Source organism: Lates calcarifer, linkage group LG17, assembly GCF_001640805.2.
Source record: "Lates calcarifer isolate ASB-BC8 linkage group LG17, TLL_Latcal_v3, whole genome shotgun sequence".
Lineage (NCBI taxonomy): Eukaryota > Metazoa > Chordata > Actinopteri > Centropomidae > Lates > Lates calcarifer.
Genome location: NC_066849.1, coordinates 7,244,239 through 7,270,577, shown reverse-complemented (window position 1 = coordinate 7,270,577; position 26,339 = coordinate 7,244,239). Strand labels below are relative to the sequence as shown.

The 26,339-nt window shown below is 40.8% G+C and overlaps 1 protein-coding gene across 4 annotated transcripts in view; it reads left to right on the top strand.

The window, feature by feature from the left end:
* suco (SUN domain containing ossification factor) overlaps positions 1-26,339 on the top strand; it is a 39,644-nt gene that overhangs the window by 6,456 nt on the left and 6,849 nt on the right. For 2 of the 4 annotated variants that reach the window (XM_018670163.2, XM_018670162.2), the window contains exons 2-18: positions 10,309-10,429; positions 11,733-11,834; positions 12,672-13,006; positions 13,826-13,966; positions 14,311-14,470; positions 15,883-15,994; positions 16,506-16,633; positions 16,789-16,856; positions 16,968-17,075; positions 17,872-17,977; positions 19,500-19,520; positions 19,806-19,861; positions 21,081-21,172; positions 21,607-21,672; positions 22,703-22,786; positions 24,679-24,757; positions 24,932-26,314. In XM_018670163.2, the coding sequence (XP_018525679.1) occupies positions 10,309-10,429; positions 11,733-11,834; positions 12,672-13,006; positions 13,826-13,966; positions 14,311-14,470; positions 15,883-15,994; positions 16,506-16,633; positions 16,789-16,856; positions 16,968-17,075; positions 17,872-17,977; positions 19,500-19,520; positions 19,806-19,861; positions 21,081-21,172; positions 21,607-21,672; positions 22,703-22,786; positions 24,679-24,757; positions 24,932-26,314 (3,162 nt within the window). The remainder of the gene's footprint in view (positions 1-10,308; positions 10,430-11,732; positions 11,835-12,671; positions 13,007-13,825; positions 13,967-14,310; positions 14,471-15,882; positions 15,995-16,505; positions 16,634-16,788; positions 16,857-16,967; positions 17,076-17,871; positions 17,978-19,499; positions 19,521-19,805; positions 19,862-21,080; positions 21,173-21,606; positions 21,673-22,702; positions 22,787-24,678; positions 24,758-24,931; positions 26,315-26,339) is intronic. The other 2 variants (XM_018670164.2, XM_018670165.2) reach the window with 2 other exon arrangements.

Sequence of the window (26,339 nt, the reverse complement as noted above, 5' to 3'; positions counted from 1 at the left end):
CCTGGATAACTGTCACAAAAACTAAATAACTGATTTTATGTCACAGAATCAATCAGACAAACTGGCTGTTCTGGCTGTAGTATAGTGCCTGTTTTATTTGTGTGACCTGTCTTTGTCAGGTGTCTTGTTAATTTTTTTTGCTTTTAATAAAAACCTAAACCTACTAAGAAATAGCAAACTGATTATCCTAGCTTTCAGTTTTGTGTTGATATCCATCTTGTCTCTCACATCCTTTGCCTTTATAGGGTGTTTCAAAGCTCAATGTCCCAAGCTAAATGCCGTTAGTCTTGCACCCTGCAGCTGTTTTTGCAAATATTATTTGAACACCACAACACGTATCAGCATAGTTTTTTGTTGTGAATTATCTGTTATAAACTTGTAGGCCTGTCACTAAAAAGAGTAAAACAAGGATTGTGTAAAAGCTTGTAGTCGTCCATGGTGAGCCCCACAAGAGTTTAAATTTGAGAAAGAAACTTGGTTGTGATAGTCCTGTCTTTATTTTCTGGCAGCAGTAACTTCAGGATCCTGTTGCTCGCATAATATTTTTCTGAGAAAAGGTAGGCCTGCAGTGAGAGTTGAATGCAGGCCAGTTGCCTGAGGCTCTGTCAGTGGTTTGAGAGAAAATACCACTGTTTACTGTGAATAGTACTCTGAGGGTGGAGATTGTTAGGTCTTAAAGGTGGAGACTTGCGTCAGAAGAATCATGTTGTGTTACTGCGTGTGTTTGCATGTGTGAGAAGAGGGTATGGCAAAGGGTAGAGAGTTAATTCATTTGACTATTTGACAACTGAGCAGTGTGAACTTCTTTCTGTTTGAACTTTTTTTGTTTGTATAGTAAATGTATCTTTACAGTAATTAACAATGCAAGAGGTTCTTTAATTGTAATAGTCTAACACAGTTCAAGGCATGAACATTTTCCATCTTCAGTTGTGTTTTAATGCATCTCAGCATAAGTGATGGCTGAATACAGTAGTGACTTGTGGATAGTTGACTACACCAAAACCAGGAGGAGGTTGCTTTGCTTTTTCCTGCCCTGCTAGAGAAAGGGACTATTTTTCTCCTCATGAAAACGTTTCTTCTCCTCCCCTCCCCCTCTCTTGCTCACTGCTCTTTACTGTTTACCTTATGAAGCTACTGACTGGCTCTCAAGCTTGTACCATGTATGTGTGTGGATCTTTTTCTCTCTTTTTCGTTGTATGCAGCAAGTGCCTAACGGTCTGTGTGTATTTGTGCCTTATAACTGTCTGAATGAGAGAGGCCCTGTCCATAGCTGACACGCAGGGCTACTAAAGAACATTGTGTACTAAAGCTAATGAGGGCATGTTTTGCTGAAGCTTGCACATAAAGACATACGAAATGATCATCAAATCTACTCTCCTTGTGCTGCCTGCTAAATGCAAGATCTCATTATCTTATATCACAGGCCAAATTAATTCAATTTGTAGTGGATATCACAATGAAATGGACAATACTGTCTCATTGTTTCAGATTTACTACATAAGCTACTGTATGAATAAAATGTATTGTTCAAAGCTAAAGTATCAAAGGATTCATGTCAGTTTTCTTTCTTTTATTTTGAAAAGCATGGTGTTTTCTTGCTTGTTATAAGGCCACTGTTTACAGTGCAGTACCTATGGTAAATGTAAATGTTTCACCACCCTGCAACACATGGGTACACTGTGTACTGAGGTGAATGTTTGATGAGTTTTCATTCTCCCACTGTGCTTGCTGATGCATACATACTGACGAAGAATGCACGTGTATTGTTGTATCCACACCCACCCATGCCCACCCGCACTGGGAAAATGGCTTTTCCTATCAAATTGCATTATATCACATGACCGCATCCCTCAGTCCCATTGTCCTGAGCCAGTGTTCCTGATGTCTCATTCCCAAGCCTCTTTGATCCCTGTCTGACTGCGATGTTTTGCACAGTCACAGCTTCACTGTTGCTACCATACTATGTCTGTAAGTCTTTTGTCTGGCTTGGTATTGGAGAAGAGATGTGCACTTAATTTCACTGCAGATTGATACAGGATATGATTGTGAATACAGCAGAAACAGATGTAAAGTCCAATACTGTTTCCCTTGTCAATCCAGATGATATAATTACTTAATTTTAAAACTAGACACTTAGATAAATGTAAAGTAGATGCTTGACACATTTATATGTTAATCACCCCTGAGAATAATATTTGTGGAGTTCAATATACAATTCAATTTAATTAACCTTTCTTTCACAGTTTTTGTTGAATTGAGTCTTTTGTGTCCATACTGTGAATTTATCCATTGCTAATATGGGTGCTACTTGAATGGTTAAGGCTTGAATTGTAGGATGAATTAAACAAGCAATATGAATAAGTAACTCGAGTTGTGGGAAATTATAGTGAGTATTTTTTATTATTTTCTGTAATTTCAGCAGACCAAACAATTAATTGAGAAAATAATCAGCACCAACAGTCATTGATAATTAATGTAATTGTCAGTTGCAGCCTGTAACACAACATGTATCTGGGTTTGTCTTGTCAGTGCATTTACAAGACAGTTGATTCGTGATGTTTGTGCTCGGGCCCTCTTTGACAGACAGGTTTCATTTTCACTTCAGTATTGTCTAAGCCGTACGTTCCTGACTTAGTGTTATTGCTGTGTTACTGAGGTTTAGGTGGTATTTAGTTGGGCATAATTTTAGTGGAACAATATGCAGCTCTTTCTAAATGTTAGCTTTTTAGTTCTGGTTGAGAATGTACTGTATCTTACAGTAGAAGGCATGTGAGGTGAGTATAACCTTACAGGAGCAGCAGTTTTTTCTTCCACATGGTGACTTGCCTACTTTGGTGCCACAGGCTAATTTCCAAAGAGAGGTGTGTCTGTTCATTCACTCTACATCCTAGAGAAAGGCTCCTGTGTAAATTTTGAAGTATTTATGTGCGTCACAGAGCCAGTTTAGTCAAAGAGGGATTCTTGTAGATCCGAAAGACAAACAAGCTTTACAAATAATTTAGACCTGTAGTAATTTTAAGAGAATAAGGCCTTTCATTGTGTAAAATGAACTTAAGTGTTTAATATCAGATTGTGATTATTTGGCTTATCAGGAGGAACAGGATGAAGAGGTGTCATTCTGCCAGGATCTTCTGGGCATGCGTCAGTGTGTTTATTAGCATAGCATTTTCAAGAATAAGTATCACATGAGTGTGCAGGAACTTTACTGTCCCATTGCTTGAACAGAACTTCATTAATGCAACTTGATAAAACAGTTAAAATAAATAAAACATTTTTTTCTATATTTATTCTTCAAACGCAGGTTGAGTATGGATATATTGTATTCTCTTACCTGCGGTTATTTCAGGTTATGCAGGCCTTCCCCTGGTGGGAAGTGTCCCAACAGCTTAAGACCGTTTTAACAGGTTAGGACAACTCTCCTAAGTTCTAGAGAAGAGGGAGATTAAAAAAGTAAAATGCTATTACTCCTAAATGTAAAATTCGGACCTTACAAAAAGCATTACTCTGATGCAGAGCTTTGGGTCAGTTAAAACTGATTTCCTGTTCTAAGATTCTTATGCAGACCCAGGTCCTGGTTATATGGGGTATTCCTATATTCTTCCAAAACAGCAACTCAGCACACATCATTAAAGCACTTAGGGAAATGAGCTTGCCACTCAAACCCTACTCATCATTTATAGACTTTGTGTCACTCCATGTCAAAGCAGAGAAGCAAATAAACATATGTGTCTGCAGCAGCAGGATTTAACACATGAATATCAGTTCTCTGAAATCTTTCCCTTGACCCCACTGTTTGTTTGTCTGTTGGTGATATTCCTGTTAGTGGAGTCTGTCAAAACCGGCTTCTCTGCTGCTCCGCTGTGCCTCTGAGATATTGAATTGTTAGCATTTTGAGCAAACTACTAGAAGTCATGTAACTTTACTTAAGTACATAGATACGTTGACAACATGATAACCAATAATAATTGGCAGATTTTAAAAAAACATAAATTGGTATGTAATCCTGAACTCATCGGACCAGTCCAAAATCCATCAGTAGATGGACTGTTCATTCCTGAATTTCGAATTTGACAATGTAGATTTGATGTGAAACAGAGGTCTGAGTTTTTGCTGAAAATCTTGTCCTAGCCCCAAGCTGTCTTTGTGAGTTTACATAGGAGGAGGAATTTAGGGAAAGCACAGAGCCACAGTTTCACTGTGTGTGCAAGAATTCTGGATAGGATGTAGAGGAGAAAAGAGGGAAACAAGTCTGAGGAAAACAATCTGCCAGTCACCAACAAGGCCCTTTGACAGCAAATGTACCCAAGTAGTGTCTGGTTCAGAACTGTGTGTTAGCGAGCGAGCTATTCACCAGTTCAGCCACAATGTCCTGGCTGCCCTGAGGATGCGCCAGTGCAGAGGATTATGGGGGATCAGCAGGCTTTAGAACAAACTGCTGCTCCACGCTATTCCATGCTTGTATGTGGAGGAAAATTAGAACGCACATGCAAACTTCCACACATAAATACGCTCATTCGTCTAAGGCTGGGCTTTAAGGCTCTGCCCCCACCCCCTGTCCTCCAAATGGTGACGACATTTTTGTCTGCCTGGCAGATGCGCTGGCCCACTTTTTACTGGCGAGCCCTGGCACATCTCCCTGCCCCACAATCCACCTCTGCCCACGTGGATCCTGGATTCTCTCTCTTCAGCTCTTTTTCTTTGTTTTTCCCTCTCTGACTGTTTTTCTTTCTGTCAGCTTCTTAAAACATTACAGTGCGTTAGTTGAATATGGGTTCTCTGCCTGCTCAAAGGATTTATTCTCAAGAGATGTGGCTCAGAGAGAAAACAGCTGGATTTATTTTACTATGTGTGTGTGTGTGTGTGTATGTTTGCTCTCTCCAAGCATGTGATTAGGCTTTAGTGAGTTGACAGTCCAGTTTAAAAGGAAACTTGAACCAGCTCACTACATCATCACGTTGGTCTCCATCTGCCTTTCTCACATTATTAACCCAGCTCCCAGCACCATGCGTTGTATATTAAGAATAATTTGAACTTCAGTGAAAATCATCACAAGACTCTCCTCTGCCTGAGGACAGGACAAGATGAACAGCACTATTCACTTTCCTGTTTAATTCATAATCAAGATCCTAATACCAAACACCCAGTGACTTCTGTATGTTGTCAGCCAGTTTATCTAATTTACTGTACAAACAGTGGTGACTTTTTTTCTCTTTTATTTATCTATCTCTGTTTTTTTTTTGACACAGTGACACGGTTTCAGCTTCTGTACATGAAAGAATTAGTGCATTTCACATGCTGCTGGTTAGTCAAAGACAGTGTGTGTGTGTGTGTGTGAGAGAGAGTTTATGTAATTAAGAGCAGCAGCTGGTCTGAGATGTAGGCCAGGTGAGGGAAAAGCACCAGCTAATCTGTCCTGGCTCAGGTTATATACAGTACTTTTACGTGTGTTGCAGTGTCATGCTACGTCCAAGTATGCATGAGAGGGCAGGATGACAAAGGCAAACTGTTGTGAATCAAAGAAACAAAACAATATGTGGGAAGAATATCACAGCAGTATAGGATGAGTGAGAGAAAGAGCAGGACCCAAGGCTACAGGAGCAACAAACAGATGCACACATATGCTTACACACACACAAGGTCATATGTGTTGTCATGCACAAGGCCTCTGAAAACTTTTTGTGACCAGGCAGACGTCCTGTTTGAGCAGAGATCAGAGCGCAGTTAGCATGCCATGCAGCTGGTGAAAATATTTGGCTTTCTGCTGGCAGATGAAGGTCATCCTCAGCCTGTTGTCTCAGTTTTGTGTGAACCCAGTCAGTTGGTACAGTACAGTACAGTTGATTTGGTGGAGTTATATCCATGTCCCCTGAAACTGAATGGTCCTTAAGCCAACAGGAAATATCAGGGGATTTGGCTACGTGGAACCAGCACAGACAGTGTATCAGGGGATGTAGCCAGTGTGTCTGTGTGTATCTGTTCAAAGCTGATAATGTCAACTTTTGCTCTCAAAGGAATATTGCAAAATGATTTCACAGAGGGGAATGTAAAGGACAAAAAGACCTTAAAATCCCCAGGTACTTTTGAAGTGGGACAGGAAACAGGGAGAGTGAGAGAATGAGGAAGAGTGTATTTGCAGGCTGCTGACTCATTAGTCTTGCCTCAGGCTCTTCCTTCAGTAGCTTGGCATTGACCTACTACTGGTATGTAACATACATGGACATTTAAAAATCCATCCTTGCAGTACTCTCTCAGTTTTTCTCCATTTGTGGGTCATACTTTACCCCCTCCTACTGTTGCATAACCATTTAAGTTAAGAAGTAGGTCACAGTACGCCCCCCCAAGCAGATCATTTCAGAGCAGCCCCTTCCTTCACATGTTTTTTTTTTTCTATTTTTGCCTGCTTTCCTTTTTTTTTTGTCTTGGAAAGAAGGAATGTCAACACTCAGGTCTTTCTATTCATTCATGAAGATGACGCAGAGCGGGGGCGGAGGGTATCTTTCACCCTTGTTTCACAGTTCAGGCTTGATTTTACATGTAGCTCAGTAAGTACGAGGCATTTATGGTCTTGAATTGCTCCACACATTTTAATATCTGTATTTGAATATTCATTATTTGAATAGCGATCTGTGACTTGGCAGTTTCCATTTTAACACTAACTCAGTGAGCTGCATTGCGGAAGTTTATCCAACCATCACAGAAGTTTACACAGGATTGTTTACTCTGTGACATGTTCACTTAAACCTGAATGATCTGTTTGTCACCTAGATGTATTTACACAAGTGTTCTCTTATCAGAGTTATTGAATGCCTTTTTTAAAAAGATTTGAATATCTGTAGAGGGAGAGAGAAAGTGGGGTACAACAAAAGTCCCAGAACTGAGAGTCAAACCATGACCATTGTGTTTATGTGGTATGTTCCTTAAACAATAGATTACCAGGGTGTCACCATTGTAAATACACATTCAAGATGAGATTTTACTACTTTTAAAGAATTTAGTCAATTACATTTGTAGTTAAGTGACTGTTTTAGCAAAACTGTACAGAGAGGAGTTTATATGAAACTACATGGCCAAACATCTAAGCTTTGTTTTAGAGAATGTGCAGGAACTTGGGGACCTTGATATAAAATATGCATGTCACCACTAAGCAAAGTATTCAGACCATACCAGACCATGTGACATCTTGGTAAAATTTGTAAAGCAGTTCTACGGATTTGTGGCATCCTATACAAAGATGCCAGTAATGAAATTCTGAAGGCAAGCCAGGAATCCAAGGACAACACTAAAAACACTCTCCTTACAGTTGCGAAGTTCTCACTAAATAAGGATGAATTCTAGCATGTAGGATTTTGTATAGAAAAATATGGTTAAGACTAAAAAAATGATCTGCCAGTTATTGAGAGCAACTCAACCAGGATCTAATAAAATGATTTTTTGAGGGGAGCAAAGACTAGATCTAAATTGACTGAACATGCAAGTTGATGACATTTTCTCTTCGTTAGTCATACCCTGATAGTCAACAATCAGTTATTGAGTTATTAAATCAAAGGCTTCATTTAATAGATTACAAAAAATGTTTCACTTTGACATGTTTTTCTCAAATGTATTTGATGGAACAAAAAATCTAAATAAAGTCATTATCATATTTTCTCTGCAGGGACTGCACATTGTCCTCGTAATTTGCTGGCATTTCATTTCTTCAGCAGACTGTTGCATAACTTCTTGGCATCCTCAGTAAGATATGCAGAAGATGTCTTCCCTCTACATCCATGTGTGTCTGAGTGGTTTAGAGTGAAGGAAGACACAGGAGACATTTGAAATGCAACACAACATAGTTTCAAGCTATGGATCTAAGATTAGCCAGGAGCCTATATTAGCTCATGGTTCATATTTACTGCTTAGTATCTGTATAGGCCTGCCCTCTTAAGTTTCCCTCACTGGCTTTGTAACTCTTAATGGCCCTTTTGGGAAAGTGTACAGTATATTATGAGGTGTTAACACATATAGGAACATGCCTGCATTTCATCATCAGTAGGGATCTAAAAGGACAATGGTAAATGTCATGTCTTGGTGTCAGGGTCAGCTGTCTCTCAGCATTTAGGAGGAAGGTGTTTGTCCTAGACATTATATTTTGCACCTATGTTCAATATTCAGACAGGGATAAATCTGTTATAGAAAAGGCAGAGATATTAATTTCTCTAGCAGAGACTATTATCTTGACTGTAACATAGCCAGAAGATATGTTGTATTCAATAAAGGATCACAACTCTTGTCCAAAAATGTTTTGATTAATTTGGTAAATGGCATGTTGATCTCAATACAAGGAGCTCTAGATTAACATCTAATTGAGTTGTCATTTACTCATGAATTGGATGGGTTATACAACACCCCTTTAAAAAGATCTGTGGATGTTGTTGTCAATCTTTTATCTCATCGTTCAGTTACCTCAAATGTTAATAAACAGAAATAGATGGAGAGGCTCTCTGAGTGACAGGACACTGACTTGCACAGATGGTTGTCTTTATGTGTGATTGTGAGTACATGTGGTCACCGCTCATCTCCCTCCTCCTAGCAGCCAGGCTGACAGGGCGCTAACATGACTGTCCATGTGTCCCACTCTCTCCTGACATTGATATTCGACCGCTCAAGGGGAGGCTGCTCCAGTTTCAGAATCACATGGTGTTTGTTTCCAAGCTCTGTCTTTTGTTGTTGCTGTCACTGATGTAAGGTCAGGTGTTGTCAGACGGCATGTTTGGCTTTGCATTTTGTATTTCCATAATCTACACAAGCCGTCAGGTTTAAGCAAATGTACACTGCGCATGTCAGTGGTTGTAGTTATCCATAATAGAACCTGCTCAAAGCTGTAATATGGGTCTTTGATCTACATTTTTTGAATGTCCAGTTTTGGCCTTGTTTGCCTAACTAGAGAGGAGTGTGTGAGGAGGTCTTTGTTTAACTCTGGCGCCTTACAATTTAACTCAATCTGTGTATTATTAGTTGGCCTAATGTCTTTAAAGCAGACTGCTGACTGACTTGTTAAAGTTCAGAGAAGCCAAAATGTAGTTTGTGGGTGAGTTAGCATCACAGCAGAGGGAACATGTTTAGACAGACCTCTCACTGTCAGTTCAGCGTCACTCTCCACTTCTTTCATTCCTCTCTTCATTTCAACTCTACTTATAAGGAAACCAAGGGAGAACCAGCTGTTTGTTTTTCTGCTGTGTCCCTATTTTCAGCCTGTTTCTAGATTTCTAATGATTCTCTGTCTGCCTTGTATCACCTCTGATGCTTTTCTCCATTCCATCCCTATTTATTTTGCACTCATTGTCATCCATTATTCATTATTATTATTCATTTTTTCCAAGGACAGTACACTCATAATTAACATGCATACAAAAACAGTAGTCCTCATGTTTTTTGTGCTTCAGGCCCAGCTGGCTTCAAGCACACTGCTAAAGAGCTGCTATATTTTGCTAGTCTGTACTGTAAAGTATGGGAAGCAGCCTTGGCAGTAGTTAAACATAATTGAGTGGACAGGAAACCAGGCACTGGATATGCAAAGTATAGAAACTGCAATGAAACTTAGATTAGGCTGTACAAGTTGGTCATCTTGATTTTGACGCAGCTAAAAGAGTAGCAGCAACACTCAGAGCTCTACTCAGCCTTAAAGGCAGAGAGGAACAAAGGAGAGAAATGTGGAGGAGGGGAAAGAGAAGACTCATTTAAAGAATGCAGTTTACCCTGAGTGGCTTATAAGAACACCAAGATACACCAAAACACCAAAATAATAAGAGTGGCATTTTCTTATACTTCTTTTGTACACCTGCTCATTCACTTTCTGCCTTTTTCTTGCACTCTGCCTTCTCTTTATAGACCTAAGTTTACCCTTTCTCCTTTGGTTTTGTTATGTCTCCTGCTGTATCACTTGTTCATGCACTAACAACATCCTTGCTCTTGTACACAGTACTTTCATTACCTATGTGCCCACCACCCCCCTATCCCCCCAGGGAAGGAAGTGCTCTAACTGCAGAGGATGTGATATAGTACAGCCTAAGCATTCTTTTAATTCAAAGGCACCCATTGCTTACTGCATATTGTTTTACTGTTGACACTGACACTTTTATTATCATCATGTTATGTTTTATACCTTCAGCATGATATTAGAATAGACACCAAGTTATTTAATTTAATTGTTTTTTGCAACTCCTTGTTCAGAAACAGGTGTTTATAGCATACTTCCATTAATTTCATGTCCCTCTTGTATTATGATAATATTGCATTTTACTGACAAACTTTCCCCTATTTGTGTTTCAGGTACCCCAGTCAACATGTGTTTTGTTCAGAGCAGAGCTTGTCTGGCCCAGGTCAGTCTGCCGGGGACAAAAACCCTGATGGCCACAAGCAGGAGCAGGAGCAGGACTCCATGCAACACAAGGTTTGAAAAATACTTTTAAATACAATTCCTTGTTAACATCAGTTTCTTAATGTGTAAACTATTTTCTGTCATAGCCACAACAGAAATAAATTAACTATTTAGTTTGGTTAACATTGCTGGGTCATCTATTTGGCCCGGCTGTGCAGCGGTGAGCAGTATTAATAGACTCCCGGCTCACGATGAAATGTAGGAGTTAGCAGAACACCAAGAAGGTAGTGGTTGGAGTTGGGTCATGTATTCAGTGACCCACTAACCCCTGGTGAAAAGTAGGAGGCATGGAGAGGGGAGGAGTAGCTTTAGAGAATGGTGTGCATGGTCAGGGAGGTCCTGGATTATGGCGGCCACACTGTGTGTGGTGGGAGGGTGAGGGTGTTACATAAGTCTCTGTAACTCCCACCAAGACAGATGTCAGTCACGTCACCTTATCTCTATTACTTTACAACCACTAATGCTGTTTTGCAATGTTAATGTATGGTTGGAAATGGGTCAGGAACACTCACAAAGAGTGAAAACTATGTTCAGCACATGAAGATAAGAGCCACTTCAAGTAGATGGTTCCTAACCCTAACCCTAGAAAGCAGTCCAGCTACATCTTATCAGGAACATAGGTTTCTCTGTACAGTGTGTCCTAGAGATGGTGGTGATATAGGCTGAGACCAGCCCTGCGGGGTTAGCGTTTAGAGAATACGAAGCCTTACTGGTTGAGTAATATTGGAGACTAATCCACCTTAAGTCCGTCGGTGGATGTCATTCACTCCATTCAGAGTGGAGAGTAGACCGATCCCAGAGGAAAAGTTTGCCTGCTGTGGGTTGATGCTGGCTCACAAGGTCTGGGTCTCTTATGAATGGGTCCTCAAGGTTGTGTGTGTGTGTGTGAGTGTGCTTTTATGTGTGCATTAGGATCAGAATGAATGATGGTTTGGAGAAGTGAGAGCTGTTTTGGTATTCATGTGTGAGCAAAGAAGGGGAATCATTGTTTATGGTCCACCAACAAACAGGCAGGCCAGGGCAGTTCAACAGGCCTGGCAGTCTGTCATTTGCCTTATAACACAGTCTTTGTCTGTCAACAAACGGCTTTTTGAAAACCTGAGATGCAAAGACCTTTTGCATCTGACATTTTCACACAAAAAATGCTTTCAAAATGCAAAGATTAACACACAAACCAATGTCTTGGCTAACAGTTTGAATTGTTGGACCACTGCGGTGTTTCCTATTAAATACGAAAGAAGAAGTTCCTGTTCAAGACTGCGGAGTGTTCGATGTAAAGAAAAAATATATTTCTGTTTTGTTTTTTTTACCCTAGGTGGTGGAAGAACCCACACACACATCATACGATATGGGACTAGAGACAGAGAGAGCGGCACTAGAGAAGCTGGCAACACACAACAACATACACCAAGAACAGGTGACAGCATATATGTCTGTCTTCTACTAAAATTTGGGCAATACTGACAAGACTAAAATATACTAAAGCACAGAGAGAGGTTGCTGCAGTGGGTAAAAGAAGTGGTCTAAGTAGTGAATAAATAAAAGAGAGAGAATCTGGGGCACTGTAAAGCTTTTTTTGAAACAGTGTGAGATCAGTGTGTTTCAACTTGCAGATATTCATTGCTTTATTCATCAGACACTGAACAATAAATAAAAGGGTTGTTCTATTTATAAGGGATGTGATTATTATTAACAAAACACACATAAATGGGAATAGGAGGAAAAAAACAATGATGAAACAAAATGGTCCAGTCATGTTGTCACTATGACTTTTCATCTTGGTGCCTCAAATTCTCCCTCTACAGTATTTTTGACTGAAGACATGGATATCAATAATGTTAATATATTTGAGGACAGCTGTTGGTGGTTGCACACAGAAATTGTGATACTATCATCAATAAGTGGATATAATAACTAAACAAGTTAATTTCTCTCAGCTCCCTGTACAACGTTTATGCTACATTTAGAAGTACACTGTCCACACACACATCTACTGTCATTTCATGCTAAAAATTATATTGTTATATAAATTTTTTTTAATGAACTTAATGAATTAACTTTGGCTGGTTTAGGTTGTAAACAATGATAAACTAATGCTGTAGAAATGTAATGTGTATAGGTTAAGTGAGTATAAGTGTGGTTCATGTCTCACACACACACTGACCCAAGATGTTAGTTAAGAGACTGGATTCACCTCATTGAGTTGCTGATAGACGATGTTTCACATGTGAATGTTTCTGTGTTTTCTCTCCAGACTGTGAATCCTCAGGAAGCTGAGGTGGAGGAGACAAAACCAGACCCAGAGTCTGATACTGTACTTGTCGCTCCTGAGCCAGAACCCCACCCAGACCCCCAGACTGATTTGCAGCTGCAGACTGACACACATGACCAGGACCAGGAACCCCCAGTGTCCTCCACTCCAGAACCAGTTCCAGCACAGGGCCAAGTATCCACAGATACTCCAGCCCAAGCAGAAATCTACAGTGACGCTTCTGCTGCACATCCCAGTCTGGACTCAAACCCAGCCACATCCCCAGATGAAGCTGAAAACACACCTACCTCACAGAGTGCTGGCCCAACCCACACAGGGTAAGCCCAGATTAACTTCCTCAGTCCTTACAGGGACCTGGTCTCTGGCACTAGAAGTTGGCTATAACCACACAACAGTCACATTGGTCAAATTATATTATAATTCTATCTATATAAATCTGTTGTTCTTATGATGGTTAAAGCCAATTTCAACCCAATCCAGGTAAAATATATTGTAAATCATCATTTTGTCAGACATTGCACATTTTCTTTGATATTTTTGTTTGTTAACTTTTGTTCCCTTCAGTTTTTTGTTTTATTTTAATCATTTTATTTTTTTATAAATGAACCACTGTAAATGACTGGTTACAAACTGAAAGAGTACCCCAAAGGAGAGCTGGTCTGACATCCTGGATATTTCAAAGTCACTTTTCATGGAACTTGTGGCCAGTGCTGTGAAGTTACCTGGAACTGCCCATGCACCTGAAAGTTTATTTTCCAAAGGACTTTGTAATTGAAGTTTGTGATAATAGGTAGAAAATCACCTGTATGGACATGGACCTATGACCAAGATTAGTTCAGAGGAGAAAATGTCCATCCCATGGCAACTTCTGCATTCAACTCCTTTCTCGAAGACATCAGGACATTTTAAGACAGGCACATCAGCGTCCCCACCAGCAAGCGACCTCCGAAACCCTTTTGTCCATCCATTTCTCTCTTTATTCTCTCTTTCTCTTGCCCTCTCTCTCTCCTGCTCTGTGTCATTTATCTCCTGCTCTTGTCCCCCTTCCCCTCCTCTCTCCCACCCTACCCTCTACTCTCTCTACCCTCCCCAATGTAAGGAGGTGTGGTAAACGCCATGTCCTTTCTTTCCCTCAGTGCAGTGCGGGTTGCCAGTGCAGGAGATGAACTCCCAGTAGACAGCTTTGTCTTTGCTGAGCACTCTGATTCACAGTGCGGGGTCATTCCCCCCGAACTGGCAACCTGTGAAAACTCCCCTTTTGGCAGCCCTCTCCTCAGGTGAGTTTCTAACCCCCAGAAGCCAGTGAAAGCACAGAGACAGGTAATCAAGGTACAAGCTACACCTCTCTGCTGTGCGCAACCGTCGACAGCTGGCCTTGCCTCTCCACTTACCTCTGCCTTTTTTTTTTTTATTTCCTTTTTCCATCGTTATGCCTGCTCACAACCAAGGACTGTCAATACTGTCAAATAAACTGGAAATTAGTTTTGTTTGCATCATGTGTCCAACATTGCTGTGCACTTATTTGTGGTCTTTATCCTTATTCCTCCCCCTCTCCACTACCTCTCCACCCCCCAACTCCTTCTCCCTCTCCACCTCATTGGCCCCCATGTCTTTATGGTAGCACGGATGAGGCTGGCATAGAGGACCAGCAGTCAGACCAGAACCCCAGTTCTGGTCCAGAAGCAGAGGTCCAGTCTACTGCAGGCCATGTGGACCAGGAACACCAACAACCGCAACAGGAGCTGGAGGATGGTTTGGACCGAAACACCTCTGTCACTCGGGTCAGCTTTCTGGGCAACTTGTCCATCTTTTTATTAAACAAGAAACAGTCAATGCACATGTTCAGGTGACATAATAGGCTGATACACAATCCTGCTAAAGAAGATTTCCACAATTTTGGTTCAGCTCCCACAGACACACACCAACACTTGGCCTTAAGGATACTGTTGGCCAGGTCTGTTAACATGCCCACATGTGACCACACATTTCTTGTACAGTAAAGTACAGCAACTGCTGGCTAGTTTAACATGAAAATGATAAATATTTAATGTATGTGCAGCTGTTCTACTAAAGGGCAGCCCCTGAATGTTTCAAGTAGCAAACGCTGAGTCAACTTGCTTTCAGTTGCTTTTTTTTGTGGGTAAAGGATAATTAAAGACACGTGGGAATGTACCTATTCTCAGGGGGACTTTATCCATTTTGCATTTGTACATTATTTTGCTGTTTGGAGCTCTAGGTGACTAATTTGTATGTTGCAATGACTCCCGTCAGACTGTTGAGATATTTACATAAGAGGCTGTCTGCGTTGAAGGTTTTTTAGGATCAGACTCTCTTATGAGGTCCAAAAGGGCATTTACGTAACCCATCAAAATATTATTCACAGCTCAGTACTTCTCAATGCTGTAGTGGCCAGGGGCTAGCTGACTACCATGGACTGTGGATGGGAGTCCCTTAATTGTTCTTAGTGGTCATAGCATGCAATTCACAAGAGTGGCTCAGTGATGGCATTCAGATAACCCTGTTAGTCATATTCAGGAAATAATTACTTTGTTAAATTGATTCAATTTAATTTACAGATGTTTGAAATATTTTTTCTTTACAGTAATGGTAGTCATAAAATACTTTTGTGTGTGATTGCTGGCTGTCAGGACACATTATGTACCCTAACGCTAAAAGTGGGGTTGTTGTTACAGTGGATTGTGCACACAGGAGACTGTTTGATCCCTTTTTTGTGGAATTCCAGTCAGCACAATCAGACCTGTAACAAACACTGTTCAGTTCAGTTCAGTTCAGTCACTACTGCTAGCTATAGTAAATAGGAAGCTCATTGTCTCATAATGGTCAGCTGTCAATTTAAGCAAAAATTTACATGAACTTAAATGTCTTTAACTGTCTTAACCCATTTAAGCATTTTCTGCAACATATGCATACAAGGTTTGTTATATACCACTGAGAAGTACTTATAAAAGGTGATAGAATAATAAATCATATTTTCCATACTTGGGCTGTTATGACCTTGAAAAGTGTTCTAAATTGCATTATTTGTGGTATTTGAAAGGTCTTCAATTTAATGTGTTAAACCTTGCAGAAATTATGTTGATATGTATTAGGATGGAAATGGTAGGTTTGCAGTTCCACTGTTTTTCTTGGTATGTGTGTGTGTGTGTGTGATACACCGGTCTGTGTGTTTCAGGAGGGGGATGGCATTATTGCCAGAGAGACGGATCCCTCAGTTCCCAGCAAAGAGGACATCCCCACATTTGATGAGTGGAAGAAACAGGTCATGGAGGTGGAGAAGGAGAAAAGTGAGTGCATACATTATTAAAGTGCACATTTAGATTCATGTGTGCAAATGAATCAAGAACTAAGTGCAGTGTCCCATTAAGTTCTGTTTTTAATTCTAAATCTAAAGTTCTGCTCCAAGTCTTTTTGTCTCACAAAGCAAACTCAAAGATAACGTGATGATGCTGCAGATTGCACCATTGCTTCTGTAGACCATGGAGGCCTTCACATAACAGTTTAAATCTACATCTCATCTTTTTTATTTTTTGTCCTTAATACTGCTTTTTTTTTTTAGCGTTGTCTACCTCTGCCTGTCTCTTTTGCTTCCTTCCTCATGTTCTATTTCTGTCTCTATCTCTCACACCATCTTTCTCTCTCTCTCTCTTCATTCTTTCTCCTTGTGCACGCCATGTGCAGTGGTCAGCGAAGCGTGTGTTTATGTGTGTTGCATAACCTCTCTACTTGTTCCTCTCAGGCAGCGCTCTTTTTTTCCAGTGTTGGTAATGGGCCTAATGTAACACTCCCTCTGTCCAGGCCAGTCTCTCCATACCTCAACCAGCAGCAGCCCCCATCCAGTGAAGAAGGTCCAGAAAAACTTCAAGAATAACTACGCATCTGTGGAGTGTGGTGCCAAGATACTATCTGCCAACAATGAGGCCAAGGTTAAACAGACATATCCTACCCCTTTTATATTTCATTTATTCAGGAATTGTTCAATGGCTGTTAAATAAATAATCACATGAATTAAATCAAAACTTGTGCTGATGATTGTGGATGCCAATTCACTCACTCTCTCGTTCTTCTGTCTCTCACTCAGAGCACTTCAGCTATTCTCATGGAAAATATGGACCTTTACATGCTAAATCCTTGCAGCAACAAAATCTGGTGAGTACAGTATTTGTAGTACAGTTCACATATGACATAGCCAGATTTTACATAGTCAAGTTTGATGTATATTTATCTTTTAATTAACCCTCTATATTAACCTCTCTCTAGGTTTGTGATAGAGCTCTGTGAGCCTATTCAAGTCAAGCAGCTGGACATCGCTAACTTTGAGCTCTTCTCATCTACACCTAAAGACTTTCTAGTTTCTATCAGTGACAGGTATACACCCATTGTTTCTGGCATGTCCACACAATCCCTCATAAGCTGGCATTTCAAACAAAACTGAAACTGGCATGTTCTCAGAAGTACTGGGGTGGGTTGCTACATACAAAAGGCCCTGCTTCATGCTTGGTGTCACAGTATGCTAATCAGTGTTGTTCCCACTGCACCGTCAGTAAAACAGTAACAGTAAAACAGGCCATTTACAGGGAGCATGGATAAAGAGAAGTAGTAGTAATCAAGTTTAGCATTAACAGAAACTTGCAATTAGGATGAATCATAGCTGCATCTGAGCTGGAACTGCATTTCCTAACACAGTTGTAGTTTGTACAAGAAAGTTAAAACATCTGTATATATAAATCAAATACTATGAAATATCATTTATTGTCACCAAGTAAATGATTTTAATTTTGTTTTTAAGTTGCTTTTGAATGTGAAGATTTGAGAAAAATTTTAATGAAAGAGGTTATCAAACTGGCTGCCACATGTTAACCACCTCCTCAAACCACATCATTACTGGTTAAAAATCTTCTTCATCCTGCATTATCAGTTCTAACTTTGGTACAGTCAGAACTGGTGTTGTCTTTGTTTTGGATTTCACCATCAGGATTTATTTCCAGCGTCATCTCGCACCACAGCTCATAAATTCCACCCTCGGGTATGGGTGGACAGACCTCTAGTCATATGGAGTACAGTGACATTCACACCCAGCCTTTGAGAACGTGCCAAATTTCTTTTTAAGCACCATGTGGCCCTCAGACACACACATCTTATGCTTCATTTGTTCTCTTTGCAGATATCCTACCAACAAGTGGGTAAAGCTGGGTACTTTCCATGCCCGTGATGAGCGTATAGTCCAGAGCTTCCCACTGGACGAGCAGCTTTATGCTAAATATGTGAAGGTACTGCCTTTTTCTCCTTACTGCCAGAGCAGAACATTTATGTCGTAAGGAAAGGAACATAAACAATCAGCTTATTCATTCGTAATTGTAGCTCAGTATATAAATATACATACGCAAATACATTCACATACATGGCCAGGGGACCTTTCTTATGACTTCATGATAAATTAGCCATGCTGTCATTGGTGCCTATAACCCCCTCCCTTGACTGGGTGAGGAAATGTGCGAATGACTGTCAGGGTGTGTGCTCATGACAGAGTTACACTTAACTAAACCTAAAGGGCTGATACATATCACAATTAGATTGATTATAGTTATGATTAGGGTGTTACAAGTACTTGGACCAGGTTGGACTGAGTCTGATGTAATCTGGGCCAGTTTTTATGACTGTATGGAGATTAAATGATGTGTGTGTGTGTGGTGTGTGTATGTGTGTGTGTGTGACCTCAAAGGATTACAGTTGTTTGTCTTGTGCTCACAAAGATTCATTTAAACATTTGATTTTTACCTCCAAATGCAGGACCATTAGTATTACAAGCAGGAAAATAGTATGGTGTACCATGATTGAGAAAGTATTACTTAATAATCCTGTTCACCCAGGTTTCAGTTGATACTCATCTCCCTTATAAACCAGAGTTTACAGTCATTGCTGTCCATATCTCTCCATCCACAATTTCACCCAAATTAGTCTCCTTTCAGTGTGTGTTTCAGCATAAATAAACAAGGCGAGTTGTTTGTGGATGGACGTCCATTTCTCTTTTTGTTCAGTCACACACGTGGTCTCCTTGTTGCTGCATGTGTTGTTGTTATTTATTCAGTCACTCAGTGTGTGGTCCCTTCTGACTGACTAAAGACTAAAACGTGGTGTCTGTTAGTGAGAGTAAATGATATGTTGGGTGTCCAGTCTTTTTTTAGTGTTGCAGAAATGTTATTGTCCATAGATATATAATACTAGACTATTCATTTGAATAAGTGTTGTTGTTATTCATTTAAAGCCTCTGTGTTTTTCTGAGCTGACACCTCCTCACACTTTTACCTTAAATGTAGCTCACAAAATATTCACAGTGTAGACTGTTGAATTATACTCAGGTGATTATCCTTTTTATGTGGTGACTGGTGGGTGTCCTGTGTGGGTGCTTACTGTGATTCATGTGTTCTATTATGAAATAATTGTGCTTTTATTATATAAACTGATTTTGTCTAGAAAGTTTCAGGATTATATTCTTCTGATCTAAGCAGCTTAACACTCTTGTTCTGATGTTTACACCTGTCCTCAGGTAGTCTATCCCCCTGTCTGTCCCTGTGTCTTGCTTCTGCTCCTTTCTATCTATCTCTATAGTATCTTGCCTGTGGAATTTTACAGAACTATGATCCAGATCATGTCAGCAGTGTGTTTGTCTTATGAGAGCCAAACTGTAAGCAGATGCTTGACCTGCTTGTAGCTTGAATCAGTCCTTACTGATTTCTTTTTCTTGTTTTATGTCTCTCCTTCTGTCCTTCTCCTGTCCTCCTCTCGCATCAGATGTTCATCAAGTACATAAAGGTTAGAACTCTTCTCTCTCTGTCAGAGGTTATGATGCGCTTTGAAACACACTCTTGTAATGCTCTTGTACTTTAATAGGTGAGCCTTTGGCAGAGCACCTTTTAATGCATGTGAGAGATTATTAAACAAGTAGAACATGCACACAAGCTATTTTGTCAGCACTTGGTATTTTTAGTATTTATCTTCACGTGTTTGGTGGATTATGGGTTTATGGAGTGGGACTGGCATTGTTGTGAAGTTGTGGATGATATTTTCAGTTTATGAGTTTGTCCATTTTCCCTGCAGGTTGAACTCCTCTCGCACTTTGGCTCGGAGCACTTCTGTCCTCTCAGTCTCATCAGGTAAGATAGAAAATAGCTCTTTCCTGTTCTGTATCTTTTAATAGAAATAATAATAATAATAATTATGTAAGTACTGAACTTATTGGGATAAAGTTTTTGGTAAAGAAAGACAGTGTTTTATCTTTCAGAGGTTTAGTTCCACTGCAGAGCAACTTACTGAGAAGAACTATTAATATTACTGCCATTTATTCTGAAGGAAATGGAAACACTGGGGGATAACAGGAAATTGGATGCATCTGTACTTCAAACCACACACTGCTTTGTTCAGCCAGAAACAGTTTTCAATAAGTCATTTGACTTTGATTTTACACTGGTGAAAAAGGTCCTGCACACAAGGTCTTATTGTCCTGAATAATGACCTCAGTGTCTCAGTCCACACCATACTGTACTTAAATGTCAGAAACTATGCTGCAGTATGTTTTGAGAAGAAAGTCCTTTTTAGATTGTACAAGAAATGTTGATCTTTTGTTCACTCTCTCATTCTCTTAGTGGTTGTTGGCAGCACAGACCTATCAAATCCCTCGTGTTTTTTTTTTCTTTTCACATTTACACTGGCAACCAGAGTTAAAGCTGCAGTCAGATTAACTGAATTAAGTAAAAACGTAAAAATGCTTTGTTACTTTTTTGTATGTTTGTAGTATAAGTGTGAGTTTAATGTGCTGAGTTTTAGGCACAGAGTAAGTTCTTTTTTTTTTTTTTTTGGTAACTTATTTCTTATGTCATGCAAACGCACACGTACCTACATGCCTGTCCCCGATCATTAGTCTCATCAGGGTCTTGTTTTGTTATCAGGGATCAAAGAGGCTGTACCGCTAAAACCTCTTTCACATTTTTCCAGAGGGTCAAAGTTGATTTTTTCCTCCACATATTCTGGGTGAGGGGTCTGGAAAACTTTAACTTGCCTCTATAGGGACTGGAGCTTATCTGCCTTAGAGCATGGTGGAAAACACAATATTGATCATATGAACTTTTTACTTATCAAGCTCTTCTTAAGAGCCTAGGTGTCAACCCTCACAGTGTTTAAATAACTTATGCTGACTATTTTCATTACATTACATTAAATTCCTCTGATCCGAGCATGTTTTTAAAGAACTGCCTTTCCCCAGAAAAAAAATTACCACCTCCTCCCACCTCTCACTGTGTGGTAATAACCTTTAACCTTTTCTGTGGGTAGGTTTGTTTGTGTAACACAGTATGTGTGTGTGTGTGTTTTGTGTAGGGTGTTTGGTACCAGCATGGTGGAGGAGTATGAGGAGATCGCAGATTCTCAGTACCCTTCAGAGAGACTGGAGTACTTGGATGAGGACTATGGTAAGGCAGTGATAGGCGGTAACTTCTTTTTTTCAACATTGTTTGCAAATCTATGCTCTTTACTCAACTAATAAAAGATGCATGAACACAAACATAAATTTGGAAATAAATTAATACTTACTTAAATACTTTAAAGCTGCCTCAACTGGCAGAACAATACATGCACTACTAATCATTACACAGGGGAGTAGAGAGTCAGAATACAGTCTCACCCTCCACCAAATACCTTGGACTTGAGTTAACTATTAATATCAGCTGGCCTTTTGCTGCTGAGTTTCCATCATCAGTTCCTCAGTTCTGGCAAGATTGTGTGATATTTCATTGTAAAATTCTATAAAAGCATAACATCAACTAGAACAATTTGTTTTAATGTCTGTAGTTTTAGTGGATCCATGTTTTGTGCCAGAAATAACCTGCTTTGTTTTTGTCTTCAGACTATCCTCCTGGTTACCAACCATCAGAAGACAAGGCCTCTAAAAACCTGCTTGGCTCGGCAACCAGTATGTGCACACACTCAAACACACACACACACTCAAATGTATATGTGCGCATGTGGCTACACTAACAAAGAGTAAATGACAGAAAATATGCCATAACAATACAGCTGAATATCAAGAAGACAAGATAAACTGTGCTGATGATGAGGTCCATGTTGTGTTTTAGTTTTGGATAATTCTCTGAAGTTAACTAAATGAGGGATGACTAAGAACACAGAACAGGATTTTTTGAAAGGGCAGATATGGAAACATTTTCAAGGACTTTAACAAAACCAAAACTGATGAGTTCTGATACAGCACATGAACAAAGAATCATAATCTTGTGCAAGGTGAAGGATATAGATTTCCTTTCAGTTTGGCTCCATGCAGTTGTTGGTGTAGAAAGCTAAGGAAACCCCTGTGCCTTTTTCAGGCTCAGTTAGATATAGATTCATTCCTAGAGAGGCAGTGGTGAATGTTTCCTCAGTATTTTAACCCACTTGGCTTCACACATTCACATAGACGTAGACTGGGGTTTTGGTTGCAGAAATTTTGCTGCTTGCAGACTTTTTCTTTTTAACCACATACACATATGCGCAAACACACTGGTGCCCCTCTGTCTCCTGAATTACTTAAAGGGAGAACTGGTGCCCCCCACCCCCAACACACACACACACACACACACACACACACACATACACCCCCAAAAACTGTACACACAAATCTTGAAGGCTCAAACCATAAAACCATGAAAAACAGCAGATGGGCAGACTCAGAAGGGAACCAAGCAAGAGAAAATGGAGACCAAAATGAAACTTGTTTTTCTTGTTGGAAAAGCTGGAAAAGAAAGTTCATGTCAGAAAAGTGAAGTTGAGGAAATAATGTTGAAGCAGGTCAGAAAAGCAGCGTCAGAGAAGAGAGTCAAGGAAAAAGGAAAGAAATGCCAAAGCCTGTGGCTTCACTGAAATATGACTGGCCTCAACCAGCCTGACAGTTCTTTTTTAAACCACAGGTCTTTGAAAATAACTTCATTGTGTGTGTTATTTTCCTTTAGATGCCATCCTAAACATGGTAAACAACATTGCTGCAAACGTGCTGGGCGGCAAGCCAGAGCTGGAGGGTGGAGCAGAAACAGGAGGTACTCATCCCTGAAATACTAGTTACTCTGAGTCTCCAGAAATGTGTTTGTGGGGTGCTGCATTTAGTGCCATTCCTGACTCACTGGCATGGTACTGATTAAAAACCTTCATTTTATTTAGTTGTATGTTATTGGTGCAAACATAAGTTGCTTGCTGAAGACTAGCTTTGATTATCAGTTTTATACCAAACTTGACATTTGCTTGTGTAAATGTAAGGAATGCTTTTTAAGAAGGATTTGTTCGCCTCCAATTACCACAACAAGACTCTGACTCTGATTTCCTGTTTATGTCAAATATCATATCTATGACATCTGTTACAGATGACATAGATATGATCCAACAGATCATATCTTCATACTTTGATACTGAAATATATATAATCACTTAACTTTACTGAACTGCTGGAGAAATTGACCCGTTAAATAAACAATTAAACTAAACCTACCATATAATTTATGGGTGAAGTGAACTCTGTAATCTATAGTTTTGTAAGTAGCTTGCACACTAGTTTACACGCCAGTTACAAGACTACATTTGCAGAGATGCTTGATGTGCATTAGCAGGTTTAAATATAGTGTATGTTTCAGGAAAGAAACCGACCCAGCATTATTAGTCATCAGCCTCTTTACTTATTCTCTTTTATTAGAAAAGTAAGGACCTGACATGCATTTGCTTTTTCTTTCTGTAAGCAGCCACAATGCGTCACAGGGCATTATGAAGTACAACTGGTTTATCGATATGGCACAATCAGTCATTTCCACATTGGCGTCATCAAAATCTGACACTGACGTTTTTTTCCACAAGTCACCCATCCAGTTTGATCCATTAACAAACTTATCTCTGAGGGCATTTGATTGATTCAGTGACAGTTGTGGTTTGTAGGTATTATAATGTATAAATTAAGTTTTTTTTTTTTTTTTTAAATACACATTTCACTTTTGAACATGGCAGCCTGACTGGAAATGCCAGGACTGTCGATTTTACACTTGACTGAAGTGGAAAAGTTCAATCAATAGGAGGAAAGTGAGAGTCATTTCTAATTCTTCTGTGGATGCAGCAACAGTGTGTCACATATCTCAAAAGACAGAGAATTGGAATGGCTTATTGATGGCTTATTCTTTCACAGACCTTTTGTGAATCCCTCTGTAATTATTCCACATTTGTATGGAAGAATTCAACACTTTTTCTCTCTTGCTTCACTCTGGCTGTACTCGCATTGTTCAGCTGCCTTTTTCCTCCCCTCGTGTCTAACCACTGTTCTGCCCGTCTTCCCACATATTGTTTAGATTAACTGCCTCTAAAACTGGGTCACTTTATTTCCCTCTCTTAAGTGTGAGCATATGCATGGCCTGAACATTCATGTGTATATGTGCTGAGAGAGCCAGATGTTTATTTGGCTGTTGGCAGGAGGTCTGCAGTAGAGTTTCAGCAGATCTTTGGCTATCTGTGTTTTGCTTCTTGGCAGAGAGCTTCGGTGAATTAGGACTGTGACGCCAAGCCCGCTCCTCGCTCTGTTTACCACACAGGGAGTTGCAACAAAATGACTCTCTTACACAGCTTTTCCCCAGTGGCATCTGAATTAAAGGGCCAAGCCTGCTTGAACACAGATTTTACCCAGTTCTTACATTAAGAAGAGAAGTTTTTTACAACAAACTTATTTAAAGGGGAATCCACAAAGTCAGCTTTCCAATTATTGCCAAAGGAGAGACTTTACAAAATGTCTCTTTTACTACTGGCTTTCCACAGTTACAGGTCTGCTTCCAATTTACACCCGCAGAGTAAGGGCATCAGAGTGGGACTTGGCAGTTATGTGGGTCAAAACAGCAGTGAAGTGTTATCAAAGTCATCTGAATTTATTTATTTATCTATTTATTTTTTCCCCAAATACCAGGTAACACAACAGCAGAGGAGATTGAAAAGAAGGAGAGCACAGAAGTTAAAGCAGCTGAAACACCACACGACTCTGCAGAGTAAGAACAATAAAAGATAAATGAACCATTTATGAATGTGAATTGATTTATGTATCACAAAGGATGAGTAACAGGTTTGGTGTTGTTTTACATCAATTTTCTTCTATAACCTTCCAAAAAACAATCACTCTCTTTGTATATGCTTCTAAGTTTGTATCCGTGCGTCTCCTTCAGACTGGCATCTGCAGAACCAGAACACTCTGCGACCCAGGAGGACTCTAATGTCTCCAGTGACTCCTCCACGCCTCCTTCCTCTTCATCTGACTCCCACGAGGACAGGCAGATTGTCACTCTGGTAGAGGAGGAGGAGGACGAAGAGCCCAGGCAGTCCACCGTCACCCTGATGGAGGAGGAGGGAGAGGAGGAGGAAGAGAAGGGAGAGGAGGAGACGAGGAGGGAGGCAGATAGGAACCAGTGGGAGAGCCGGACATACTGTCCTTTCTCCTACTTCTCCTCGCTGTCCCTGTCCTGCATGGCCACCCTGCCGGAGCTGCTCCATCGCTGGTGTTCCGCCCGGCTGGCCAAGGAGAGACTCCGCAGCCTTAGGAGGAGGCAGCTGAGCACCCAAATACAGACGCACCCTGATGCAAACACCCCTGTCCTCATGCACACACCGCCACAAATCCCTGTCCCTGTCCCCACCCCCCCACAAGAAGTCCTTCCCCTCACAGAAAAAGCCCCAGAGCCCGAGGTGTCTGTCAAGGTCCAGAATGAGGGCAAATCTTTGGGTGACATGCACGCCATTCACACACATCTCAACACTCACACACCTGATGCACACACTCCAGAGCTCAACATCCTCCTAGAGCCTAGCAGAACCTCCACCATCCCTCCAAGCAGTTTCTCAGACATCCACAGTTCTCTGTCACGCCCGACCCCCACCAATGAGGAGAAGCTGCTGCCTCCCATCAAAGACGCAGCCCTGGACCCAGTCCCCACTCCACCCCTTCAAGTAGTCTCCATCCCAGAGACGCAACAGGCCAGCAGCGCCACCCCCACCCTTACTGTCAGCTCTCCCCCACAGCCTGTTTCCTCTGAGACAGCCTCTCCTGGTATTGTGGTTCCTCCTGTCAAGGAGCAGCCTGTTCAGCCTCTTCCCACTGCATCGAGGCCCGAAGACTCTATCCCCCCTCCCACTGAACTGCCAACAGCTGTCCCACTGACCGACACTCATACAGACACAGTAAAGTCAGGCACAGACAGCGGGGACTCACAGAGACGCAATGTCCAGGCTTCTCAGACTCACGGGGAGCAAGGGGACTCTCTCACTCAGACCGGAGAGCCCCATCGGGTTGAAGACACGGTGGACGAGGACCTATTAAGCACTAATGGGAATGGCAACGTCCACCGAACAGCTACAGACTTCTATGCAGAGCTGCAGAACGGGGGTGATTATAATGGGGGGGCAGTGAATGGGAATGGCGTGTTATTGAATGGGGGAGCGGTGCATGGCTCCAGTCAGAAGGAGAGTGTGTTCATGAGGCTGAACAACAGGATCAAAGCTCTGGAGATGAACATGAGTCTGTCCAGCAGATACCTGGAAGAACTCAGCCAGAGGTGAAACCACTGGACACAATGACAA